At 34.8% G+C, this 24,064-nt stretch overlaps 3 protein-coding genes across 3 annotated transcripts; all 3 read left to right on the forward strand.

Annotated features, from left to right (window-relative positions):
* Window positions 1-556: 556 nt before the first annotated feature.
* Window positions 557-3,918, forward strand: LOC125186343. Its single transcript, XM_048082693.1, has 6 exons — window positions 557-1,222; window positions 1,494-1,591; window positions 2,251-2,275; window positions 3,104-3,224; window positions 3,291-3,425; window positions 3,528-3,918. The coding sequence occupies exons 1-6, from the start codon at window positions 730-732 to the stop codon at window positions 3,733-3,735; spliced, it is 1,080 nt and encodes a 359-aa protein (XP_047938650.1). The 5' UTR covers window positions 557-729; the 3' UTR covers window positions 3,736-3,918.
* Window positions 3,919-6,807: 2,889 nt separating this feature from the next.
* Window positions 6,808-9,972, forward strand: LOC125190779 (pectinesterase/pectinesterase inhibitor PPE8B-like). The gene is made up of 3 exons (XM_048088179.1): window positions 6,808-7,114; window positions 7,782-8,318; window positions 9,187-9,972. The coding sequence occupies exons 1-3, from the start codon at window positions 6,823-6,825 to the stop codon at window positions 9,867-9,869; spliced, it is 1,512 nt and encodes a 503-aa protein (XP_047944136.1). The 5' UTR covers window positions 6,808-6,822; the 3' UTR covers window positions 9,870-9,972.
* Window positions 9,973-14,317: 4,345 nt separating this feature from the next.
* LOC125187681 (pectinesterase/pectinesterase inhibitor PPE8B-like) lies at window positions 14,318-18,155 on the forward strand. Its single transcript, XM_048084306.1, has 3 exons — window positions 14,318-14,617; window positions 15,355-15,891; window positions 17,364-18,155. Exons 1-3 carry the CDS (start codon window positions 14,326-14,328, stop codon window positions 18,044-18,046), a joined length of 1,512 nt encoding a protein of 503 aa, XP_047940263.1. The 5' UTR covers window positions 14,318-14,325; the 3' UTR covers window positions 18,047-18,155.
* The last annotated feature ends 5,909 nt before the right edge of the window (window positions 18,156-24,064 follow it).

Consider the following 24,064-nt stretch of genomic DNA (forward strand, 5'->3'; position numbering starts at 1 on the left):
TAATCCGGATACAATCTTGCAAATCGAATACCCCTAACTATATATTTAATTATGATACAATCTTACAAATCGAATAGCCCTAAATATTTAAACACTATTTAGTTATGAGATGTGATCAAATGAAAACTTTAAATATTGTACAAACTCAAAACTATGATCTGGACCATTGAAAAATGTCAACAGATCACAAAAAAACATCAATAGGAAAATGTCAATAGAATTTCAACGGTAGTTAATGATTTGCTGATATTGTGTTAATACTATATTGATATTAAAATCTTGAAATTTTACACTGTGTTGATATTGTATTGAAACTGTGTTGAAGCTGTGTTGAGTAGTTTTGAGTTTGTATAATATACAAGTTTGCATTTTATGATTGCCTAGTTAGTTATTCTATTATTAATTTATTACTTATATCATTATTAAATTAAATGCGCAAATTAAACTTTAATGTAGTACTAATACATAAAGAATTATGGAATTTTTTTTATGGATCGATCTATGATTCTCTGGCTTCATAAATTTTGATAAATATTTATTCTTGAATTCGAGGAAACTATGGAATTTGATATATTTGGCCATGGATAATCTCTTCTCCTCTATTAATAGGGCTCGGTTTCCATTAGATCTTTTGTTGTCCTAAATATTATCCCACACCAGAATCCGCCATTGATTCCTCTGTTTCTTCTACTGCGCAACCCTCAATTTATGAATGTATGAGAGGTCGGCATGATAAAGACGCCTTCTTGGCAAGCAATTTTGTCGAACGCTAATTGCTTTCCCCGATTCCGCCGTTTGGTTCGTTGTTTTATGGCGGCGGCGGCCTCGAATTCCTTGTTGAGCCAAAGAGATTTTAATAGGAGTATGTCTTTCCGAAGGCTTTCTTCCGCTGCATCGTCAGCAATTGATTCGAGTAGGGGGAAATTTTTTGCGTATGGATTCAGCCGCGCCTCTGATAAATGCAATAATGTTTTGCGGAATTGTATTGATCCGAATAGCGACCGTGTTGGTGTGAATGAGGCGCTGAAAGCGCGGGCGTATGGCCCGTCGATTCCGCAGCTGCTGGATCTTTCTGAAGAGGTTGTTAGGGCGGAGGATCAGCGGCGGACTGTTGATCCTAGGGTTTTTAACGGTGACGCCTCTGCAAATTGGGGGAATTCCGCTGGAGCTAGGGACCATTCTTCCTCCGAGAAAATCATGATTGCCGTTGATGTTGATGAAGGTATCTAATATTCACAGATTTTGAATTTCGCTTTTGTTTTGATAGAACAATTTGTTGCATCTTTTGGTATTGTATCGAATAATATATTAGCTGGTGATTAGTAAATTGAAAAAGTGCCTTGTGCTATTGGCATAATTTAGGATTCTATTAGAGTCTAATCTTGTTTAGTATCATTTTGATTCTACTTGACTTCCTGATTCTATCATTGAAAGTCTAGAAGCATTTGTTATCTTCGTGAAATGTTGAAATCCATTTATTGGTTTGTTGGCAGTTCTAGGGAACTTCGTGTCTGCTCTTAATCGATTCATAGCGGATCGCTACTCTCTAAACCACTCGGTTTCTGAATACCACGTCTATGAGTTCTTCAAGGTACTGTGTAAGACAGGATAACTCTTTTATAGTCTCCTCAAAGTGAAATGTCTCTAGATATATCTATTTTGATCCTATTGTGATTTATATAAGTAAAATTTGCTTATCGTTTTTTTTTTCTGTTACTTGCACCTTGTTTCTGTATAGAGGATTTTATTCTGCTATACAGCAAACAAGTATAGAGAAGAAAACAATTGCTTCCTTATCTCTTTGCCCCTCACTGTGGCATCTCTTTTCATTTTTGTTTTGAATCATTCTGTGGAAGTGTTTTAAGCATTGAGTGGCTAGTGATGTATATATGCATATTCCGCCGTTTTAAATATGTTGTTCTGGCTTCTATCTATAGACTTGAGTTCCACTTTCGTCTGCTACAAACACCAAATAAATGTAATAGCATTTGAGATGTAAAATAAAATTGAGGGGGTTTGAGAAAGTGATTCTGCTGAAACTTGAAAAATAATTTTACGCTTCAACAAGTGAGCTACACAGGCATGGGATTGGGTGGACAATAATGTCATAGTTTGCTATATGATTACTTCGCGTCCGTTAATTGAGAAACTGCAAGTAGGGTGGTTTGGTTATTCTGCCTCCTATATTATCTCCAGAGACAATTGCTAATCATCTGTATCCTTCCTGACCCATACTTATTTTTCTTGCAGATATGGAACTGTTCACGCGGTGAAGGTATTACAGAATATGCTCAACTTGGCTTGTTGTCACACTCATACACTTTAATCACGTTTTCCTTTATTTTTGGGCTTATATGTGATTTCAATGATTTGAAGTTCATTTTAAGCATGCTGTTCTATCTTCCTTTTTCATCCCTGCTGCTATTTTTAGGATAAATCCATGATTTTATTTCCTCCCTTTTCTTGAAAGAAAATACATTTTTTATATAGATTTTATCATAGTATCATGATACAATATGTATTCTGTTGTTTCTGAATAGTGTAATATTGGCTTCGACTACAATATTGACGCACTCTTATGTCCAGTCCTTTAGTTATAAATGTTTTAGATGTCAGAGGTTTCTAATTGCTGCATTGGCTGAAATATACTCCCTCCGTCCCACAAGAATATGCACTCTTTCCTTTTTTTGTCTGTCTCACAAGAATATGCACTTTCTAGTTTTGGAAGTCTTTTCTCTCTAATGAGGTGGGACCCATTCACCACTAAAAATACTTTAATTACTTTTTCTCTTTACCTCTCTCCTACTTTACCAAGTTTAGATTAAAACTCATGCCGAACCCAAAGTGCATATTCTTTGGGGACAGAGGGAGTACTGTTTTTCAAATCTTGTTTGGATGAGTTTATATATTTATATGGACCTGATGGTTTGGTCCGATAAATTTCCTACCAAGAGCTTGATATATCTGCTCTCAGTCGAGTTGAATGAATCATTTACTTCCTTAAAAAGGAAAGAATAAAAATTGTGTGCGTGTTTTCTTGTATTTCATGACTCTATTTATTTGGAATTTGAATGAATGTATGCTGTTTCTCTTCTTGTGGCAGCTGATCATCGTGTACATGAGTTTTTCAAGACACCTTACTTCAAGAAAGGGATAAATCCAATTCCAGGAGCTCGAGAAGCACTTGAAAAGCTATCTGAAGTTTATAACTTGTCCATTGTGACGTATGTATACTGACGTTTTGATATTTCCCCTCAGGATCATTATCTGATTTAGTATATTATGTACAGGTCTCGCCAGAATGCTATCAAGGACCACACAATCGAATGGATCGAGAAACATTACCCAGGTCTTTTCCGAGAAATCCATTTCGGGAACCATTTTGCTTTGGATGGCAAATCAAGACCGAAATCTGACATTTGCAAGTACAAATCAACACATTTGTCCTTTTTCCTTTGTGTTTCAACATTTTTCCAATGTGTTGCGTTATGTATATCTAGCTGAATAGAACTATGTATGTCGTGCAGGTCGTTGGGAGCAAAGGTGTTGATCGATGATAACCCGAGGTATGCGGTAGAATGTGCAGCAGTAGGGATAAAGGTTCTGCTTTTCGATTATGAGAATTCATATCCATGGTGCAAAACAGAGCATGCTGCTCATCAACATCCTCTTGTAACCAAGGTCCACAATTGGGAAGAGGTGGAACAACAATTATCTTCGTTGCTTGTTTCTTAGTCATTTTATTTACTAAATTTGACAATTTTTTTGTTGCGATTCCTTCAAAATTGTGAAAGAGAATCCTCTCAAAACATATATAAGTAGTTTAATTTGCTTTTATCTAAAATTTCCTTGTACAGGTTAAAAAGGAATTTTGTAGGGAAGGTTCCACTACATGAAATAGCTCATGTTTAATTTTTATTATTGCATTTTGTTCAAGCTCGACAATCATTTAGGTCGTCATATAGCATTACACATTTCTTTTATTTTTATAGCTCACACAACTTTAAATACGTATGCTCTAATAAGAATAAGAATTACTCTATATGTTCCACGTTAATGTAAGAGATGATCCCCGCACGTTAATAGAGATGTTTCATTTTTTGCACTCGTATTAAAAAAAATAATAAAGTGGAGAAAACGTAAGTTTAGATAGAAAAGATGAATGTCACGGAGAAGAACTGTGCAGATAGAAGTCTTCGGTGATCAAAGCCTTCCGGATACCTTCCTCTTGCTCTAGGACGAAAATATGATGTTTGGGGGCGTGAATGGGTTCCCTGGAAGTCGTGTTTGTGGGCCTTAAATACGTAGAAATCTAAAAATGAATCGAATTTGGCCGCAACAAGTCGCTCGGTTGCAATTCGGCAAGTCGCTGCTGGCCTCTTCCGGAATCCCGTGCAGTCATACCGAGTAGCTGTATGTTCTCTGAAAAACTGCCGGTTTTAGTGAGTCGTTGACTTGCCATTCAGTGAGTCACTGAAACATGGCTGGCCTCCAATTCATTCTATGCGCTCGTTTTCACTCATTTTCACCTATTTTTAACTCTTTTTTTTTAAAACTTTATAAAATGGTCAAAATACCAAATTATAGAGAATAAAAGATATTAATGTCCTTTTAATAGCCAAATGTATACAAAAATCAATCAATTCCTATAAACACGTACAAAATCCAATTTTATCGAATGATCCTTGCTATGCCCTATCGCCATATTATACTCCCCCCATTTTAAAAAAAATAGACAATATTTGAAATGTACGAGTTTTAATACAAGATTGGTAAAGTAAGAGAGAGATAAAAAAAATGATTGAAATATTATTAGTGGAGAATATGACCCATCTCATTAAAAAAAAAGTTTTCATAAATAAAACTACTCTATCTTTAAGAAACATATAGCAAATATTGTCTATTTTTAAAGTACGGATGGAGTATTATATACAGAAGTTAGAAAGTCTTGCCAAATGTAATCGGAAATGATTCAAAGTAATGTATCATGGACTCAATCACAATGCTACAAGTGTAACTTCCTCGAAAAGTACCAGTTAACAAACTTATAGCTACGTGACTTTCTAAGGTCTAAGTTCACACATTAGCTCTCATTTCTTGGTGGCATATATTTTAAGAAATGTTAAAAAAAGTGAGTGGTCAAAATTTAATGGTATATGAGTCTCATTTATATATATTAGTTTTAAATAAAATATGCATAGAATGAGTTGGTGAAATGTGGGACCATTTTATCATTTATAGTAAAAATGAAACGGAACTACACTATTCGTAGACAAATAAAAACATGAAACAAGACTCTATTAGCTGACGGAGGATGTAGTTTCTTTGACTTTTAGCAACTGATACAAGAAAATTATACTACAATTGACTATAGTATTTCAATTTTAATTTGGTACGCTAGCTTCATAGGGAATTAAAGGCAGGAAAAAACTTGTTTTTTTCTCAATAAAACTGGAGAGATTGAGAGAATCAGAAAGTTAGCTTTAGTTAACGCGTAATCGTGGGGACCGTTGCTATCCATGATTAAGGTTTCGGAAACACTAATTTTTTGTAATGTTTACGCATTGCAAATTGCATGCCATTCCTAGTCTCTCTCTCTCTCTCTCTCTTTTTTTTCTAATTACTTTCGTTTTATTATCATGCCTTCTATGTCTATAACTGGAAATTGTGGAAATGGAATCGAAAAAAGGTTCGTGCATGGATGTTCACACCCATTTATTTACGACTTAAATTAGTTAAAAAGTGGTAAAAAGTCCAAATCATTTTGCACCTAATGTTACTTCTGCACTATTTTGATGCAAATTTCTCTATATATGAGCTAGAATCATATAGCATTCATATTCTTTGGTTTGCATCCAAATGCAGGGGAGTCTTCCCATTTTGCATTATTATTCTATGAAATATATTCTATCCCAAAAAATTAGTGTTGCGTGTCAAATATACTTTTATATAGACTAAGAAGCACCACATTTATATTTATTAGATTTATCAAGATTTTTCCATTTTTATTCATGAAACTCTATTGAAATGCCCGTGCTAAAGTGTATTTCAAAAAGTTTAAACTTATTAGACAAGATCCTTTGCTTACCTTTTTTTGGTACCAAATCAAATTAGTAGTTATTTTTAATAACAATGAGATCTTAATTATGGAAAAGCAACGGTTACGATCAACAACATTGAACTATAATGATAAAATCTAAAAAACAATTATATATCCTAATTTCCAATACCTGGCAAAATTAAATATGTCCAGAGAAAGAGCAAATCGAAGAAAAACTAAAACATTGATTAACAGTGGAAATAAAAGTGGGGTATATGTTCTTACGGGATATTATTGAACACATATTTTTTGACCCACAATTATTATAATCTAGCTAATTCATGTTTAAAATTTTCATAATCTATTGTATTAAAAAATTTCAATATATGATCAGTGTAAAAAGCCAACAAACTCTAGTGCTTAGATGTTTGGCTTAGCTAGTTTTGTATTTCATTTTAATAAGTCCTAGCTGGGTTGGTTAATTTCCATCTAATTCTCACGAATCTTTAGTTGTTAAAATTAACTGGATTTTTGCTTAATTTATTTAAAACATTAAATTCAAGAACAATGGAAATTGTTATTCTCACAATTTTAAATAGACTACTTAGACTAGAAGGAAATAAAAGCCCTCAAAAACAAGTTCTCAAAAATGGAAAAGTTTAAAAATATTTTATTACGTACGTAAATACACTAATAAAATTCAGAAGATATATCTATATATATACCTTGATAAAGAGTGGAACTAATAAAAAAGCTTATTAGTTCTTCTTCTAGAGACTATAATGGCTTCTGGTTTATGGAAAACTCTATTGATGGTGATAGTTGTGTGTTTGGCTGAGGGTGGGCGTGGCGATTTGAGCGAATCAGCATGTTTAAAAGTTCCGGTCTCGGAATTTTCTGAGACGGTGAAGTCCACCGTTGGTGTAGTGCAGAAGGTGGTCTCCATCGTGTCCATGTTTGCCGGAAAAGTGGGTGATTTCCGGCTTAGCAATGCCATCTCCGATTGCCTCGAACTCATGGACGTGTCCATGGACCAGTTGAGCTCTGCCCTATCTGCTTCGCTTAATACATATGGTAAGGTTGTTTTAGTGTAATGTTTTTTACAAAGGAGAGTTGTTTAATTAGGCATACATTTTTAGGGACAATAATCAAATCCAAAATCTCTATATATTGTACAAACTACAAATTATGATGTGGACCGTTAGATTTTAAGATTTGATGTCAACAAACATAGAACGTCAACGGAAAATGTCAACATTGTCAACCGACTGACATTGAGATGACATTTTCTTTTGACATAATTTATCATCTGTTGACATCGAATCTTGAAATCTAACGGTTCAGATCATAGTTTGGAGTTTGTAAGAAAAAGTACATGCTGATTGCAGATCTACACTTGCATGGATGTAATGATCCTTGAAATTTAAAAATCTTTGCTTATGAAAATATTCAGCTGTGATACATGCAAAACTCAATCTTATTGTAGAACCCTAGAATCCCATCCGGAGGTCATTTTTAGACAATGCAGACGTCATTCCTAGTCTTGTTTTTAGGTTATGATGGTAAGCATGACCTAAACTGATCTAAAAATGACATCCGTATTTTTCAAATCCGGATTTTATAAAATTCCCTAAAACAAACTAAAAATGACGGGTTCGACAGTTCGGCACTTGAAATTTGTTCGATATTGATTATAACCCCTCGTGTTTGCTTAAAAATCTTCCCTATAAACAATATGTAGGGAAGAGTAACGACACCGGAAATGTGATTGACGACGTGAAGACGTTACTAAGCGGAGCATTGACGAATCAAGACACTTGCATAGAAGGATTTGACGGCACAAACGGCGTCGTAAAAAGCTTGGTTTCCGGCAGCTTAGACCACGTCACCTCATTAGTCCTCGACCTTCTCTCCATGGTCAAGTCCAATTCCGGCGGCGGCGGTAGAAGGTTGACGAGCAGCGATCAATTTCCACGCTGGATCAAATCGCGTGACCGGAAACTCCTCCAATCCGCCAGCAGCGCCACTGCGGACGCGGTGGTCGCTGCAGACGGGACCGGGAACTTCAGCAGCGTCGCGGAAGCGGTCCGCGCAGCGCCAGAGTATAGCACCAGGAAATACGTTATATACGTCAAACGAGGTGTGTACGAGGAGTATGTGGAGATCGGGAAGAAGAAATGGAACATAATGATGATCGGCGACGGCGTCGATGCGACGATTATTTCTGGTAATCGCAGCTGTGTTGATGGCTGGACTGCTTACGACTCTGCTACATTTGGTAAGAATCTCATCATTCATTTCTGCGATTTAAAGTCCTATTTGGTTTTTTTTTTCATAAGTGGATTTCACTATTTAACTAAATTATTACTCCCTCCGTCCCGCTTAAGATGACACATTTTCCTTTTTAGTTTGTCCCAACCAAGATGACACATTTTCTTTTTTGGAAACTTTCTCTCTCCAATTAATACACTTAACCACTTTTTTCCACCCCTATTAAAATATTCATCTTTCTTTCTCTCTCTATTTTAATACTTCCACCCACCTTTTCTCTCTCCAATTAAACACATTAACCAATTACTCCTAAAATCCCGTGCCAGCTAAGGAATGTGTCATCTTAGCCGGGACGAAGGGAGTATAAATTAAAGTCAAATAATTTCTTAAAAGCCACTTCTTTCCAACAATGGAATGAGGAAACAGATGGAGTATTTCATATTGTCTTGATTTTTTAACAATAGAATGAAGGGTAGTGTTAATCAACATACTGTATTTTTTACAACAAACTCCACACTATGATAAGACCTGTTAGATTTCTAGATTTGCTGTCAATAGATGACAAATAACGTCAAAATAAAATGTCAATACATTGTCAACCAGTTGACGTCGTGTTGACATTTTCTGTTGACGTTATTTGTCATTTGTTGATATTAATTTTAAAATCTAACCATCCAGATCAAAGTTTGGAGTTTGTACGATGTAAAGAGTTTTCATTTGATTCCATCCCGTGGCATGAATATATAAATGTTTTAAAATGATCTTGTATTTTGACGAAAATAAAAAATTTTAGAATATTATAGATAGGTCACACACATATCACATAATTTCATTAATATATTTACTAACGAGCCTTGATAATGGAACAAATGAAGCCGCAAATGGGCAAGGATTCTTAGCCCGTGACATAACATTCGAGAACACAGCCGGCCCGCGAAAGCACCAAGCGGTGGCGTATCGATCCGATTCCAACCTCTCGGTGCTATACCGCTGCAATGTCAGAGGATATCAGGATACATTATACGCTCATTCAATGCGCCAATTCTACCGCGAATGCAAGATCAGCGGCACGGTCGACTTCATATTCGGCAACGGGGAGGCCGTCTTCCAGAACTGCGAGATCATGGCCCGGAACGGCCTTCCCAATCAGAAGAACACTATCACCGCACATGGCCGGCGGAATTCCAGCGAAGAAACGGGCTTCTCGATCCAGTTCTGCAACATTTCAGCCGAGCGCGAGGTTACGATTCCAACGTACCTTGGGAGGCCGTGGAAATCGCATTCTCGGACAGTGGTGATGCAGTCGTACATCAGCAGCGCAGTTAGGCCCGAAGGGTGGTTGGAGTGGAACGGCAGTTTCGCGCTGGATACTCTGTTTTATGCAGAGTACATGAATTACGGGCCGGGGGCGGGAACAGAGGCCCGTGTTAAGTGGCCCGGTTATCGGGTTTTGAACGGTAAGGATGAGGCGAAGAGATACACGGTGGCCGAGTTTATTGCGGGAAATACATGGCTGCCTGCGACGGGGGTTAAGTATAATGCTGGATTGACTAATTGAATATTTTAAGAAAAATTATCATTTTTTTTTATTAATTCACTTTTTATTAATTGATTTGAGTCTTATCTATTGTTATAGTAATAACATGGAGTATTTCGTTTTGTGTCATAGTATTATTGAAGCTTTGATTATATGCCATAACATGTTATAAATTATAATGGTTGGAATGAATAGAATATATGTCTTTGAAGTTTGAAGGAAATTATTAAGGCTACAGTGAGAAAGCCTGTTCATAAAAAAGGGAAAGAATTCAATATATATGAATATTAAAGATTATTGAATCATAAATATATTATTTACTTTCATTATTATAAATGTGTAATTGATCTTTATACAAAGAGTTGAATGTATTAGAGTTGATTACAATGAATCATGGACTCAATCACAATGCTATAAGTTAAAAAACTAGCTAAGTGATTTTCTAAGGTCTTAGTTCACATATCAGCAGTCTCATTACATAGTGGCAGTGGTGAAGCTAAAATTTTAGTATTGGGGGGCCCAATTTACTTTTCATAGTTGTGAGATTTTTTTGTGTTTTCATCGTCAAAAATCGTTGGGACCTAAGTGGAGACTATGAAAAAGATTAATAATACGTGTGAAATAACTTTAAAATTGGACTTACTAACAATATTAGTGTAAGATACATATATGGATGCAAAAACTAAGGAGTAATAAATATAAAAAATGAACATTGTTAAACTAAAAATTCAATATACAAGATTTGGGGCGCTTCTAACTCTAAACATGGTGGGACAAAGACAGAATGGTAAACCACCTATGCTAGTTATTAATACATGAATTATGGATATATGTATATGTAATATAGTAAACGATGAAATTGATGGGGGGCCATGGGCTCCCCTGGCCCTCATGTGGCTTTGTCACTGCACGATGATATTAATTTTAAGAAATATTAAAAAAAGTGAACGGCAAAAAATTAATGATATATGGGTTCCACCTTTATAGTAGTATTAATTTTAAATGATATGTGAGTGGAATGAGTAGGCGAAATATGAGATCATATCACTATTATAAAAATGAACTGGAACCACTATTCGCGGACAAATTAAAACAAGAAACAAGACTCTATTATCTGACGGAGGGAGTAGTTTCTTTGACTTTCAGCAACTGATACAAGAAAAACAACTGACTATAGTATTTCAATTTTAATTTGATACACTAGCTTCGTAGGGAATTAAAGGCAGGAAAAAACTTGTTTTTTTTTCTCAATAAAACTGGAGAGATTAGAGCATCCGCAGCGGTAGCAAGGACGCTGCTCGTCTGTCCGTGCCGCTGAGCACGGTATTGTCCGTCCACCCCTGGAGCTCGTCCGTCCGTGCCGCTGAGCAGCCCTACGTGGCAAATTCGTTTTTTTTTTTTTTTTAAAAATTCAAAATTTATTTTAAAAAATGTTTTTAAATAAAAAAAAATATTTTCCCACTTCCCAAAAAATTATATCCGTTTTCTACCCACTTTTAATTTATTTTTCAATTTTTTTTCCCCAAAATTCACATTTTCATCTATAAATACCCCCACTTCAACACAAAAAAAAAAAATCACATTCTCATCTATTCTATCATCATTCATCTACATTCTCTCATCTTTTTCCTCATACTCTCTCATCTAAATTCCCACCACACTACACAATGTCCGGCTCCGGCGATCACCCCTCCGGCAATCGCGGTTGGAACCACGATTGGTTCGATTCCGAGGCCGGATATAGTCCGGAAACCCAATTTACGGCCCCTCCTCAAACTCAAGGTTCGCAAGCTCCGGGTGGCTACCGTCCTTACCCGTTGCACGACCTAAACGCCCCCGGGTTCGGGTGGGCACCCGAACCCGGATCGGGAGGGAGCAGAGCTCTATTCCTACTCCTACTTCTGTTCCTACTCCTCCTGTTCGTGGCACCCTCACCGCGTACACTCCGGGTGAGATGATGGTGATGTTCAAAGCCTACTTGGCAGTCTCCGAAGATCCGGACGTCGGCACGAACCAAACCGGAGAAACTTATTGGTGGCGCATCACTCGCCTCTACAATGAAACCCGGCCGGCGGGAACCATATATCGCAATGATTGTATGGTTCGCAATTGCATCTTCGATGTAACGAGGCAATCCCGGGAAGTTCCAGGGGGATTTACCTCCAGGGGAAGAGGGTCGGCGGGGAGCGGCACGAACAAGCTTGACATCATCACTGCGCCTTGGCGGCATACCAACGGGAGGAGTTCAAACCGTTCAAGTACCTAGATTGTTGGCAGGAGGGGCGCCAACATCCGGCATAGGGGCGGCATAGCGAAGATCCTCCTCCGGCCTCCTCCAAAGAACGGTCCTGTCGGTTGCCCTATCCGACTGGGCGTCTCCGATGATGTGGCTACCCCGGCCTTGCCGGAGCTAACTTGGGTAGCCCCGACGCTGGCCCGAGCAGCTTCCCGCCCGCAAGGAAGGAAGAAGGCGGCGGCCAACCGCTCTCACCGTCGCGCCTCGACTCCATCCGCCCCCGCCGCCCCGCTCGCTCCCTTTGTGCCTCCTCCACCCCCGAACAACACGTTGTGGGCCATCTTGAGTCAACTCTATATGAACGATACGTCTCGGATGACTCCGGATCAACTTGCAACACATGAGCAAATGATCCGGGGTCTCAAGAGGCAATTGGGGATAGAGGACTAGTCTTCCACGTGTGTAATTTTTAATTTCTAGGATTTTAATTATGTATTTTTTATTTTCTAGGATTTTAATTATGTATTTTTATTTTTTATTTTTTAATTATGTAATTTTTTATTTTTTAGGATTTTAATTATGTAATTTTTATTTTTTAATGTATTTTTATAATGTAGAAATGTTTTTAATAATTGGAGTATTTAAATTGAATAATAGAATGGTAGGACCCTTGAGCTTGTCCTTAGCTAAGAGCACGGATGTGGGTGTTGTGCTCTTAGCTAAGGACAAGGAGTAAAAGTGGGTCCGGGCCAACCTCTATACTCTTAGCTAAAAGCACGGATGGGGATGCTCTTAGCTTTAGTTAACGCGTAATCGTGGGGACCGTTGCTATCCATGATTAAGGTTTCGGAATCAATTAATTTTGGAAAAACACTAATTTTTTGTAATGTTTACGCATTGCAAATTGCATGCCATTCCTAGTCTTTTTTTTTTCTTCTAATTACTTTCGTTTAACTAGAAATTGTGGAAAAGGAATCGAAAAAAGGTTCGTGAATGCATGTTCACCCAATTATTTACAACTTAAATTAGTTAAAAAGTGGTAAAAAGTCCAAATCATTTTGCACCTAATGTTACTTCTGCACTATTTTGATGCAAATTTCCCTATATATGAGCTAGAATCATATATTCATATGCTTCGGTTTGGGAGTCTTTCCATTTTGCATTATTAAAAGATAGTAGTAATATAGGGAGTAGTATTTTTTAGAAATATTTTCGATCCCAAAACTTTTGTGAATTGCGTGTCAAATATACTTTTATATAGACTAAGAAGCACTGTATTTACATTTGTTAATAAATATCAAGATTTTTTCATATTTATTCTTGAAACTCTGTTGAAATGCCCGTGCTAAAGTGTATTTCAAAAAGTTTAAACTTATTAGGATAACATCACTATAGATCTAAACGTAAATATCAATTAAAATTTGAATTATTGGGATTAAGCCCGGCCCTATAAGATCCTTTGCTCACCTTTTTTTGGTGTACCAAATCAAATTAGTTATTTTAATAACAATAAGATCTTAATTATGGAAAACCAACCGTTACGATCAACAATGATAAATCCTAGAAAACAATTATAAATCACAATTTGATACTAATTGAACACCTAGCAAAATTAAATATGTCCAGAGAAAGAACAAATCGAAGAAAAACTAAAACATAGATTAACACTGGAAATAAAAGTGGGGTATATATGGTTCTTAAGGTAAATTGAACACATATTTTTTGACTTATAATCTAGCTAATTCATGTTTAAAAATTTTCATAATTCTATTGTATTAAATAATTTCAATACTCCTATATGATAAGTTTAAAAAGCCAACAAACTCTAGTGCTTAGATGTTTGGCTTAGCTAGTTCTTTATTTCTTTTTAATAAATCCTAGCTGGTTTGGTTAATTTCCATTTGATTACTCACGAACCTTTAGTTATTTAAATTAACTGGATTTTTGCTTAATTTATTTAAAACATTAAATTCAGGAAAACGAAATTGTTATTCTCACAATTTTAAATAGACTACTTAGACTAGAAGGAAATAAAAGCCCTCACAAACTAGTTCTCAAACCTGGAAAGGTTTAAAGAAAAAGAAGCGAGGCCTTCGCTGGCACCTATACTCCATTTTTTTCTTTTTCTATTTAGTATAATATTAATAATATTCTATTACGTACGTAAATATATCTATATATATACCTTGATAAACAGTGGAACAAAAAAAAAGCTAATTAGTTCTTCTTGTAGAAACTATAATGGCTTCTGGTTTATGGAAAACTCTGTTGATGGTGATAATGGTGTGTTTGGCTGATGTTGGGCGTGGCGATTTGAGCGAATCGGCGTGTTTAAAAGTTCCGGTCTCGGAATTTTCTGGGACGGTGAAGTCCACTGTTGGTGTAGTGCAGAAGGTGGTCTCCATCGTGTCCAAGTTTGCCGGAAAAGTGGGTGACTTCCGGCTTAGCAATGCCGTCTCCGACTGCCTCGAACTCATGGACGTTTCCATGGACCAGTTGAGCTCTGCCCTGTCTGCTTCGCTTAATACATATGGTAAGGTTGTTTTAGTTTAGTTTTTTGTTTTTAAATGAGAGTTGTTTAATTAGGCATATTACATATAATCAAATGAAAACTCTCTATATTGTTCAAACTCGAAACTATGATCAGTACCGTTAGATTTCAAGATTTGATGTCAACAAATGACAAATAACGTCAACGGAAAATATCAACATTGTCAACTAATTGACGTTGTGTTGACCTTTTCTGTTGGCATTGTTTATAATTTGTTGACATCAAATATTGAAATCCAACGATCCAGATCAGAGTTTGAAGTTTGTAGGAAAGATGCAATTTGCATATTATCGCTACCCTAAATTTGTAATATACTCCCTCCGTCCGTAAAATGTTGTCCATTTTTTGTCATTTCGGTCCGTCTGCGAAATGTTTTCCACTTTGCTTTTTTTCTTCTTCTCTATTTTTAGTAAATGGAGCCCACGTTTCAACTAATGTATAGATGCGAAACCTAAATTCTACTAATTTTTTCCACTCACTCTTCGTCACGTTTCTTAAAAACCGTGCCGAGTCAAATGTGGACAACATTTCACGGACGGAGGGAATACTAAATAATAAAGTGATAATGAATCAGTACATTTGCATGGATATAATGATCCTTGAAATTTAAAAATCTTTGCTCATGAAAATTGATGATCAATTGACATGTAAACTCATATGATATATATGCGTGAAATAAATGTGACTGATTTTAAAAAATGTGACTGTAAACTATATAGGGAAGAGTAACGGCACCGGAAATGTGATTGACGACGTGAAGACGTTACTGAGCGGAGCATTGACGAATCAAGACACTTGCATAGAAGGATTTGACGGCACAAATGGCGTCGTAAAAAGCTTGGTCTCCGGCAGCTTAGACCACGTCACCTCATTAGTCCTCAATCTTCTCTCCATGGTCAAGTCCAATTCAGGCCGCGGCGGTAGAAGATTGACGAGCAGCGATCAATTTCCACACTGGATCAAATCCCACGACCGGAAACTCCTCCAATCCGCCAACAGCGCCACTGCGGACACAGTGGTCGCTGCAGACGGGACTGGGAACTTCACCAGCGTCGCGGAAGCAGTCCGCGCAGCGCCAGAGTATAGCACCAGGAAATACGTTATATATATAAAGCGAGGTGTGTACGAGGAGTATGTGGAGATTGGGAAGAAGAAATGGAACATAATGATGATCGGCGACGGCATGGATGCGACGGTTATTTCTGGTAATCGCAGCTTTGTTGATGGCTGGACTACTTACCGCTCTACTACATTTGGTAAGAATCTCATTATTATTAATTACTGCAACGATTTGAAGTCCTATCTGCTTTTTACCATTTTATATAAATAAATTTTACCATTCAACTAAATCATTACACATATATTTTATTATAAAATTAGTATATAGAGTTAGACTAATATTTCGCTAACTCATTTTTTAATGTCTTTTTACAAAGTTAAATAATTTCTTAAAACTCGTGTCAAGTCAAAATAAGTTTATAAATGGCGAAGGGATTGAGTTATTAATTTATATATACCGATTAATTACATTAATCTGACTAACTGCAACTTCTATTTAATTCTGTGCATTTAAGATTGGCTTTTCCAAGTTTCACAGAGAGATTTTTGGGACACGTCTCGTGGCATGTCTATACTACTATACTACCTCTGTCCCTGAAAATTTGATACATATTACCATTTTGGTCTGTCCCTGAAAATTTGATACACTTCACTTTTACCATTTTTGGTAGTGGACCCTATATTCCACTAACTTATTCCTACTCACATTTTATTATAAAACTAATACTTTAAAAGTAGGACCCACATCTCACCAACTTTTTCAACTCACTTTCAATTACATTTCTTAAAACCCATGTCGGGTCAAAAGTGTAGCAAATTTTGGGGACGGAGGTAGTATAATTTACATGGTATACATATTGCATATTCACTTGTATATAATACTCCACATCTTCACATGGTCCCCATACATCTTTGTTCCACGCCTTGGATGTTCAAAAAGGGATATAAATGCATGTTACGTCTTATTTCATATTATCACATGAATTTTTAACAATGGAATGAATATATAAATTTTAACATACTAAAGTCTTGTATTTTGACAAAAATCAAAATTTTAGAATATTGTAGACATGTCACACACTCACATCACTTGATGTAATAAACTAACCTTATAAGATACTTCAATCCCTCCATGCACCATTTAAACAGTCATTTTGACTCAGCACAGATTTAAGAAATTGTTTAACTTTGTGAAGAAAAAAATAAAGGGAGAAAGTGAGTGAAATGTGAGACCTACTTTTAGTACTCCCTCCATCCAAAGGTAGTTGAGTCGTATTCATTTTTTTTATTGTTTCAACGTAGTTGAGTTATTTCTTTTTTTTTTTCAAAAGCTATATCTTCTCTCATCCTTTACTCTTTTTTTCTCTAACTTACTTCATTTTCTTTCTTATTTTACTATCCTTTTTAACCTTTAACACCTCAGTTTCTTCATTTCCGTGCCAAAAGAAATGCTTCGACTATATCAGGACATATGGAGTATTAGTTTTATAATGAATTATGAGTGTAAAATATTAGTGAAATAAAATAAATAGTTCTATAAATGTTTGACAAACTAAAATGACTAAATGACTCTTTAAATGGTGGATAGAGAGAGTAATATTTTACTTTTATTAAAAGTTAATTTCATGAGCATATTTACTAACAAGCCTTGATCATGGAACAAATGAAGCCGCAAAGGGGCAAGGATTCATAGCCCGCGATATTACATTCGAGAACACAGCCGGCCCGGGAAAGCACCAAGCGGTGGCGTATCGATCCGATTCCGACCGCTCGGTGCTATACCGCTGCAATGTCAGAGGATATCAAGACACATTATACGCTCATTCGATGCGCCAATTCTACCGCGAATGCAAGATCAGCGGCACGGTCGACTTCATATTCGGCAACGGGAAGGCCGTTTTCCAGAACTGCGAGATCACGGCCCGGAACGGCCTTCCCAATCAGAAGAACACTATCACCGCACAGGGCCGGAAGGATTCCAGCGAAGAAACGGGCTTCTCGATCCAGTTCTGCAACATTTCAGCCGGGCCCGAGGTTACGATCCCAACGTACCTCGGGAGGCCGTGGAAATCGTATTCTCGGACAGTGGTGATGCAGTCGTACATCGGTGGCAGCATTAGGCCCGAAGGGTGGTTGGAGTGGAACGGCGATTTCGCGCTTGATACTCTGTTTTATGCAGAGTATATGAATTACGGGCCAGGGGCGGGAATAGGGGCCCGTGTTAAGTGGCCCGGTTATCGGGTTTTGAACGGTACGGATGAGGCGAAGAGGTACACGGTGGCGGAGTTTATTGTGGGGAATACTTGGCTGCCTACGACTGGGGTTAGGTATATTGCTGGATTAACTAATTGAATGTTTTAAGTAATATTATCATTTTTTTGTGATTAATTCACTTTCAATTAATTGATTTGGATCTTCTCTATTGTTATAGTAAAAAGATGGACTATTTCGTTTTGTGTCATTGTATTATTGAAGCATTGATTAATATGTTATGTATATGTCACATTTCACAACATATTATAATGGTTGGATTGAAGACAATATATGCCGCCTTTGGAGGAAATTATTAAGGCTGCAGTTAGAGAGCCTATTCGAATAAAGGGAAGAAATCAATTTATATTAAAATTAAAGATAATTGAATCATAAATATAGTATTTACTTTCATTATTATCAATGTACATTTTATCTTTATATACAGAGTTGGATGTATTAGCTCCTTAACACGAATCAAAACTATGAATGATGAAAATTGAAGTACTCTTTAATACTAGTATGAGTCAAAATTGTCATCCAAATATTAATGAGCTACTTAATACGTAACCTATTAATGAAATTCCAAAAGAATTTTCATTATTGAATATTACAAAAGAATATTCATTACGTCGCTTTCAAGATTTTACTTTAAATTTTCACTGTCTGGTGAAAGAATATTAACCTGTTTCGATTTTTACTTTTCACTGTTTGGTGCAGTATATATTAAGGACAAACAACTTTTATGGACTACATTTTATTTTCTAAAATAATTTTAAGAAGTTATGATATGTATATTTATTTTCACGCGCTTTTACTTGTATACTAAATTGGATTATTTGAAGTGGGCCATATATCATTTATTCCAACTTTTATGTTCATTTTTAGCCTCATTTTTATTTTGTCTTGTTTTGTTATAAATGTAGTCATTATTTTTATTCTTCTCTTCCATTAGCATAAAGCATTCCTGCCGTGCATTCCGTGCATTTCACTGTAATTTAAATATCTGAATCGGTCAATCAACTTGATTCACAATTGTGGTATATATTGGTTTAGTTTCAAACATTTGAACTACTATCTTTTTTTTATGAATACAAAATTGAATAATCACAGGAAAATATATGAAATTTTATATGCACCGTTATTGAAATGTAACATAATATGGATAAAACTAAAATTATACAATTACATCAATTCAAATTTGTGAGTATTTTTAAATATGTTTTATATAAGGATGATTTGTGTTTATGATAAAGTTTTTTCATATATACTCCATTTAAATCAAATACTGGTGTTTAATTTCCTGTAGTTGAATTTTATTCTTCTCATAAAATCGCATAAAACATACCAACAACTTTATTTTCGACGCACTTGTGAATTCTTCTCTAAAACGGCCATATGTGTTCGGATTCGGTTTGCTTACACCACTTTGCATGTGTTTTGTTGATTTCATATATGTTGTTTTTACTATGGTTTCAAGCAAAAATGGATTTTAGTTTTAATAGTTTTCCTATTTTGAATTTAGTTTATAATTTCAGCTTGGATACATGTGTTGGTTGAGTTTCACGTAGATCTAAGAATTCTAAGTTTGTATGCTTGTAATTTTAGTTTAGTAAGCTCAAACTTTTCAAAATTATTCTAATTCGGTTTTATTTGACTTTGTATAGGTAAGGTTCATCCAAGTTGACATCATGCTCGGATTCCTAATTTAGTTCGGTGTATCGGTTAAGTTTGTAGTCAATTTGAGATTCGTGTTAGAAGTCTAAAAATGGAGTTTAATGGAGTTTCAATCTTAGTTTTTGTTTGTTAACTTGGAGAAGAAGCACGGATAAAAAAGGATTTTAATTGTTCTTATTTGATTGTTGAAATGTGCTTTATATTTTAAAAAACTTTCATTAACTTTATGTTCTCTGCATTTGGTGTACATAGGTTGTATTGGAACCATGGAATAATAGTTCTATTGTTTGAGTTTTAACTATGTGAATTGATTCTAATTTCCAAAATGTAGGGTGAAATATGCATAGGAGAAAAGTCATCGGAAAATGTTTAGGATGCAGTAATTGCAAAATTGTTAGAATTGGCATTTGCATATGAGGACATGATCATACCATAAACCATATTTATAGTGATAACCTAATAACCCTCATTTTATGGACGAAAAATATTATTTTTGGAACAGAATATCATTTTATAGAATAAAAGTATCATTTTATGCATGTTGAAAAAATATTATTTTATCGTGTATAAATATTATTTTTAATAAAAATGATACTTTTGACCCATAAAATGATAGGGTTATTATATTATTACATAAATATGAGTTATGATATGATCGCACCCTTTACATATAATTATATATTTATTCTATAATTACAATAATTGTGATCTATAAGTTTTGATTTTTCTGGGAAGCTAATATGTTCCACTATTGACCCACCTCACTCACGTTGATTTTGGTAGATATTTGCTATAGTCTCCCCCTCCTTCCACGCTCAACAGTCGTTATCAAAGTGTCCAAAAACAATAGTAATAAACTAATAATAATTGGTCAAGTCAAAAAATGTGTGACGTCGACCACGTAAAGATCTACTAATAGGCACACTTAATTGTTGGGTGAATCCTGTATTAAATCCTCTTATACTTGAACTAAATCGAAATTAGAAAAGAAAGAAAAGAGCCAAATGTATTAGAATTTATGTTTGGTGACGACACAAAAACTTTTGTCATAAAGTATATGACATCCTTTATGTAACTAGACACCTCAAAGGTTGCAACTCCTTCGCCTTTCAAACCTTCGAGCCTTGTTTCAAACAAGTTAGCAAAGAAGTTTACGTTCGTGTGAGCACTCGAGGATCATGAGGGATCAATCAAGGATCACATGAAAGTCATGTTGAAAACCCTGCACGTCTTTATCTTTAGATGAACATGTTGAAACATTAATTTTATCACTACAACAAAAAAAAAATGAATAATGACACTTTTTAATGTTTTTAAGGACACTAATTTGTGTGTCTAATTATACCATCAACGGTTCATTAAGTGCCCTTATTGTTAGTGTCTCAATTAAAATTATGGGACACAAATAGAAGCGTCCTAAATAGCAAATGATTAAGTTAATTTGCTCTCGACTTAGGGACGTTTGCGTTCATTATGGTTACTTTTAAAATTTCCAAAAATACTAGTAATTGAGTTTCAATTTTTATGTTCCTGAAAGATATTTTTTTAGTGTATATGATTTTTTGGTAAAAACACCAACTTTCGTGGTATCCAACCATGGGCTTATATTTACATGCACAAAATAAACTATATTGATTTGTATGATAAAATCAACCGAACACCTTAAATAATGTGGCAAAAGCGAGTGACTGTTCCAAACGATGAGACAAAAACGGGTAAGCTAATAATTCTACAGGTTACACATTAGATGTCCATTGCCGCATGGATAAAAGATGTGTAACTTCAATTGCCACATTAATAGCCCGTTCTTCGAATTCTTTTTGCAAGAAATTTATTTATGAAAATAAAATGATGGATGCTAAATACTACTCCCTCCGTCCGTGAATAGGAGTCCATTTTTTATTTTAGTCTGTATGCGAATAGGAGTCCCAGTTCATTTATACTAATCACTAAAAAAAAATAAAAAAACGAATTAGTGACATATTTGTTCGTCACTAATACGAACTTACCATGACAGCCGCCCATGTTTTCTGTTATTGGGTCGGTTAGTAATATTAGTGACTAACAAATCTGTCACTAAATTTTTTTAGTGAGAAGCTTTGTAATGACGGATCTGCAGATACTTAATCTGTCACTAACCCTGTTAAGTGAAGAAATTTTGCTAATTAGCGACAAAATTATCTGTCACTTAATAGCGAGTTTTTTGTACAATTTTATTAGGCCACACATTCTATTACCTCATTCGACTCACATGTCATTTAAAACTAATATATACAAGGGACGATCATATACCGCTAACTTTTTTTCACCCACTTATTTTAACATTTCATATAACACGTGCCGAAAAGAAATGAGACTCTCATTCACAAACGGACGGAATATTAATTATCCAAATATTGAGATATAAATTTTTAGTAGACATATCAAATAATTAGACAAGATTGATAGTTTATCCTACTAAAAATATAACGAAATATCACAATTTCATTTTACAGCATTTTTAAAATCATAAATCTTCAAAACATTATATGCAACGACTACTAGGACATTTGATTACAGTGATCGTTATGTATATGATTTTTTAGGAAAAATCACATAACATAAAATATTTTTTATAAAAGTCGTAAAAGTTAGACCGATGTTAGATCTAGGATGGTTTGTCTGTATATATTATTTTCTTTGCGAAAGGAAATTCGAGATTCAGGTCCACATATGACATATGGCCCAACAAGTAGTCGGTTGCATATAGTATTTCCTCCGTCCGAGTATAAATCACTTAAATAGAATTTTGAAGATTTTGGTGCCCCAAACTTTTAATGTTTATTTATCTATTTATTTCGAAAAAGATAAAATATACACCTAATTAATTTGATTGAAATAAAAGAATACATTTTGTTGTAAACCAGAGCTTGACAAGAGAATCGGGAAGAGCGAAATACCAGAGAAAAAGCTGAAAAAGGCGAAAACAAACAAGAAAAAAACAGAGAGTATTCTTCGATCATATTGCAATCGGCAATCCTACTATTAGTCTAATATAATTGGCGAATTAAGTTGAGAAATATATGTATGTGACAGTATAAAATTCCATAACAATCACCTAATAAAACAAATCTACCTTCACATGTGATAAATCTACCCCCTTTACATTTTCAAAATTTTAAAGAACAACACATATCTCTCTCTCTTTCATTATTAAAAAGTAGCAATAAATAATTTAAATCTTGTCACATTTCACCGCCTCAGTGCATGTCTTTCCTGTCCATCAATCTAAACGCACTATGCTGCAGAATCCCCCTTCATACAGAATAATTGATCACGGATTCTTGTTTTCTAGCTTAAATTACATACCACTAATTAACCCTATCATTTAAGGAAAATGATTTATTGAGGTAATATCTTATGCCATATTATCCTTAATTTTTGTCTTATAGTTATATTTTATGTTCTTACTAATGTGTCCTTGTATCATGTGGAATATTTTAGAAAAAAACACGTATCCAATAAGAAATATGTACTCCTTTCGTTCCACGTTATTTGAGTCATTTTTTTTTTCGTATTCATTTTGAAAAAATAATACTCTAATAAATAGTTAAAATGGAGAGAAAGAAAAGTAATAGAGAGAATAATGTAGAGAAATGACTTATTATAAAATTAGCATGAGTAAGATCAAGATACCTCGAATCGCGTTGGATTCTTTTAATTTTTTATTAAATTATATTTTACATTTTGGAACTCAAAGCAAGTGTAGGATTTTTATGTACTCCTCTCTCGCATGGGTTTTCAACATTACGTACATTTTTCTTTAGAGAATAAAATTTTACCAATAATATTATGGATTTCAAGTTTCTTTTGATGAAGATATCTAATTACTGTACTTAATTTTGTGTTAAGTGCTACTACTATTTTTCATTTTCTGGAAAATATAAATATATCATCCTCGAATATTTTTAAAAGTATACGTACTTTTTATCATTATATTTGTGTATTAATAAAAATCATATAATTTTATTTAAACAAAACTATACGAATCGAGTTGACACAACTCAACAACACTCAAAGCCTAATATTACATGATTAAAACTTGATATTACGTAATAAAATTTAATATCACACAATTTAAGCACAATATAACATTATTAAAACTTTATTACAAATCATATATAGATAAGAAAACAAAAGTATAATAATTCTTTTAAATAAATAAACTAATAATTTTTTAGTAGATTATCTGAATCCAAAATCCGAAATCATCATATTCTTATTGAGTCGTACAGATAAGGACCCAAACCCAAAATTACTTGACATAACCCAGTAACTTCATGTTGATTTGTATTGCATTTCCATATTGTGTTGAAATTTGCCAACCCTACGTAATATGATTAACCCAAATCCATCATCAATCTCAATATTTTGAAATTGTTACCATTATTCAATTTCCAAAAA

This window comes from Salvia hispanica, chromosome 5, assembly GCF_023119035.1.
Source record: "Salvia hispanica cultivar TCC Black 2014 chromosome 5, UniMelb_Shisp_WGS_1.0, whole genome shotgun sequence".
NCBI lineage: Eukaryota > Viridiplantae > Streptophyta > Magnoliopsida > Lamiales > Lamiaceae > Salvia > Salvia hispanica.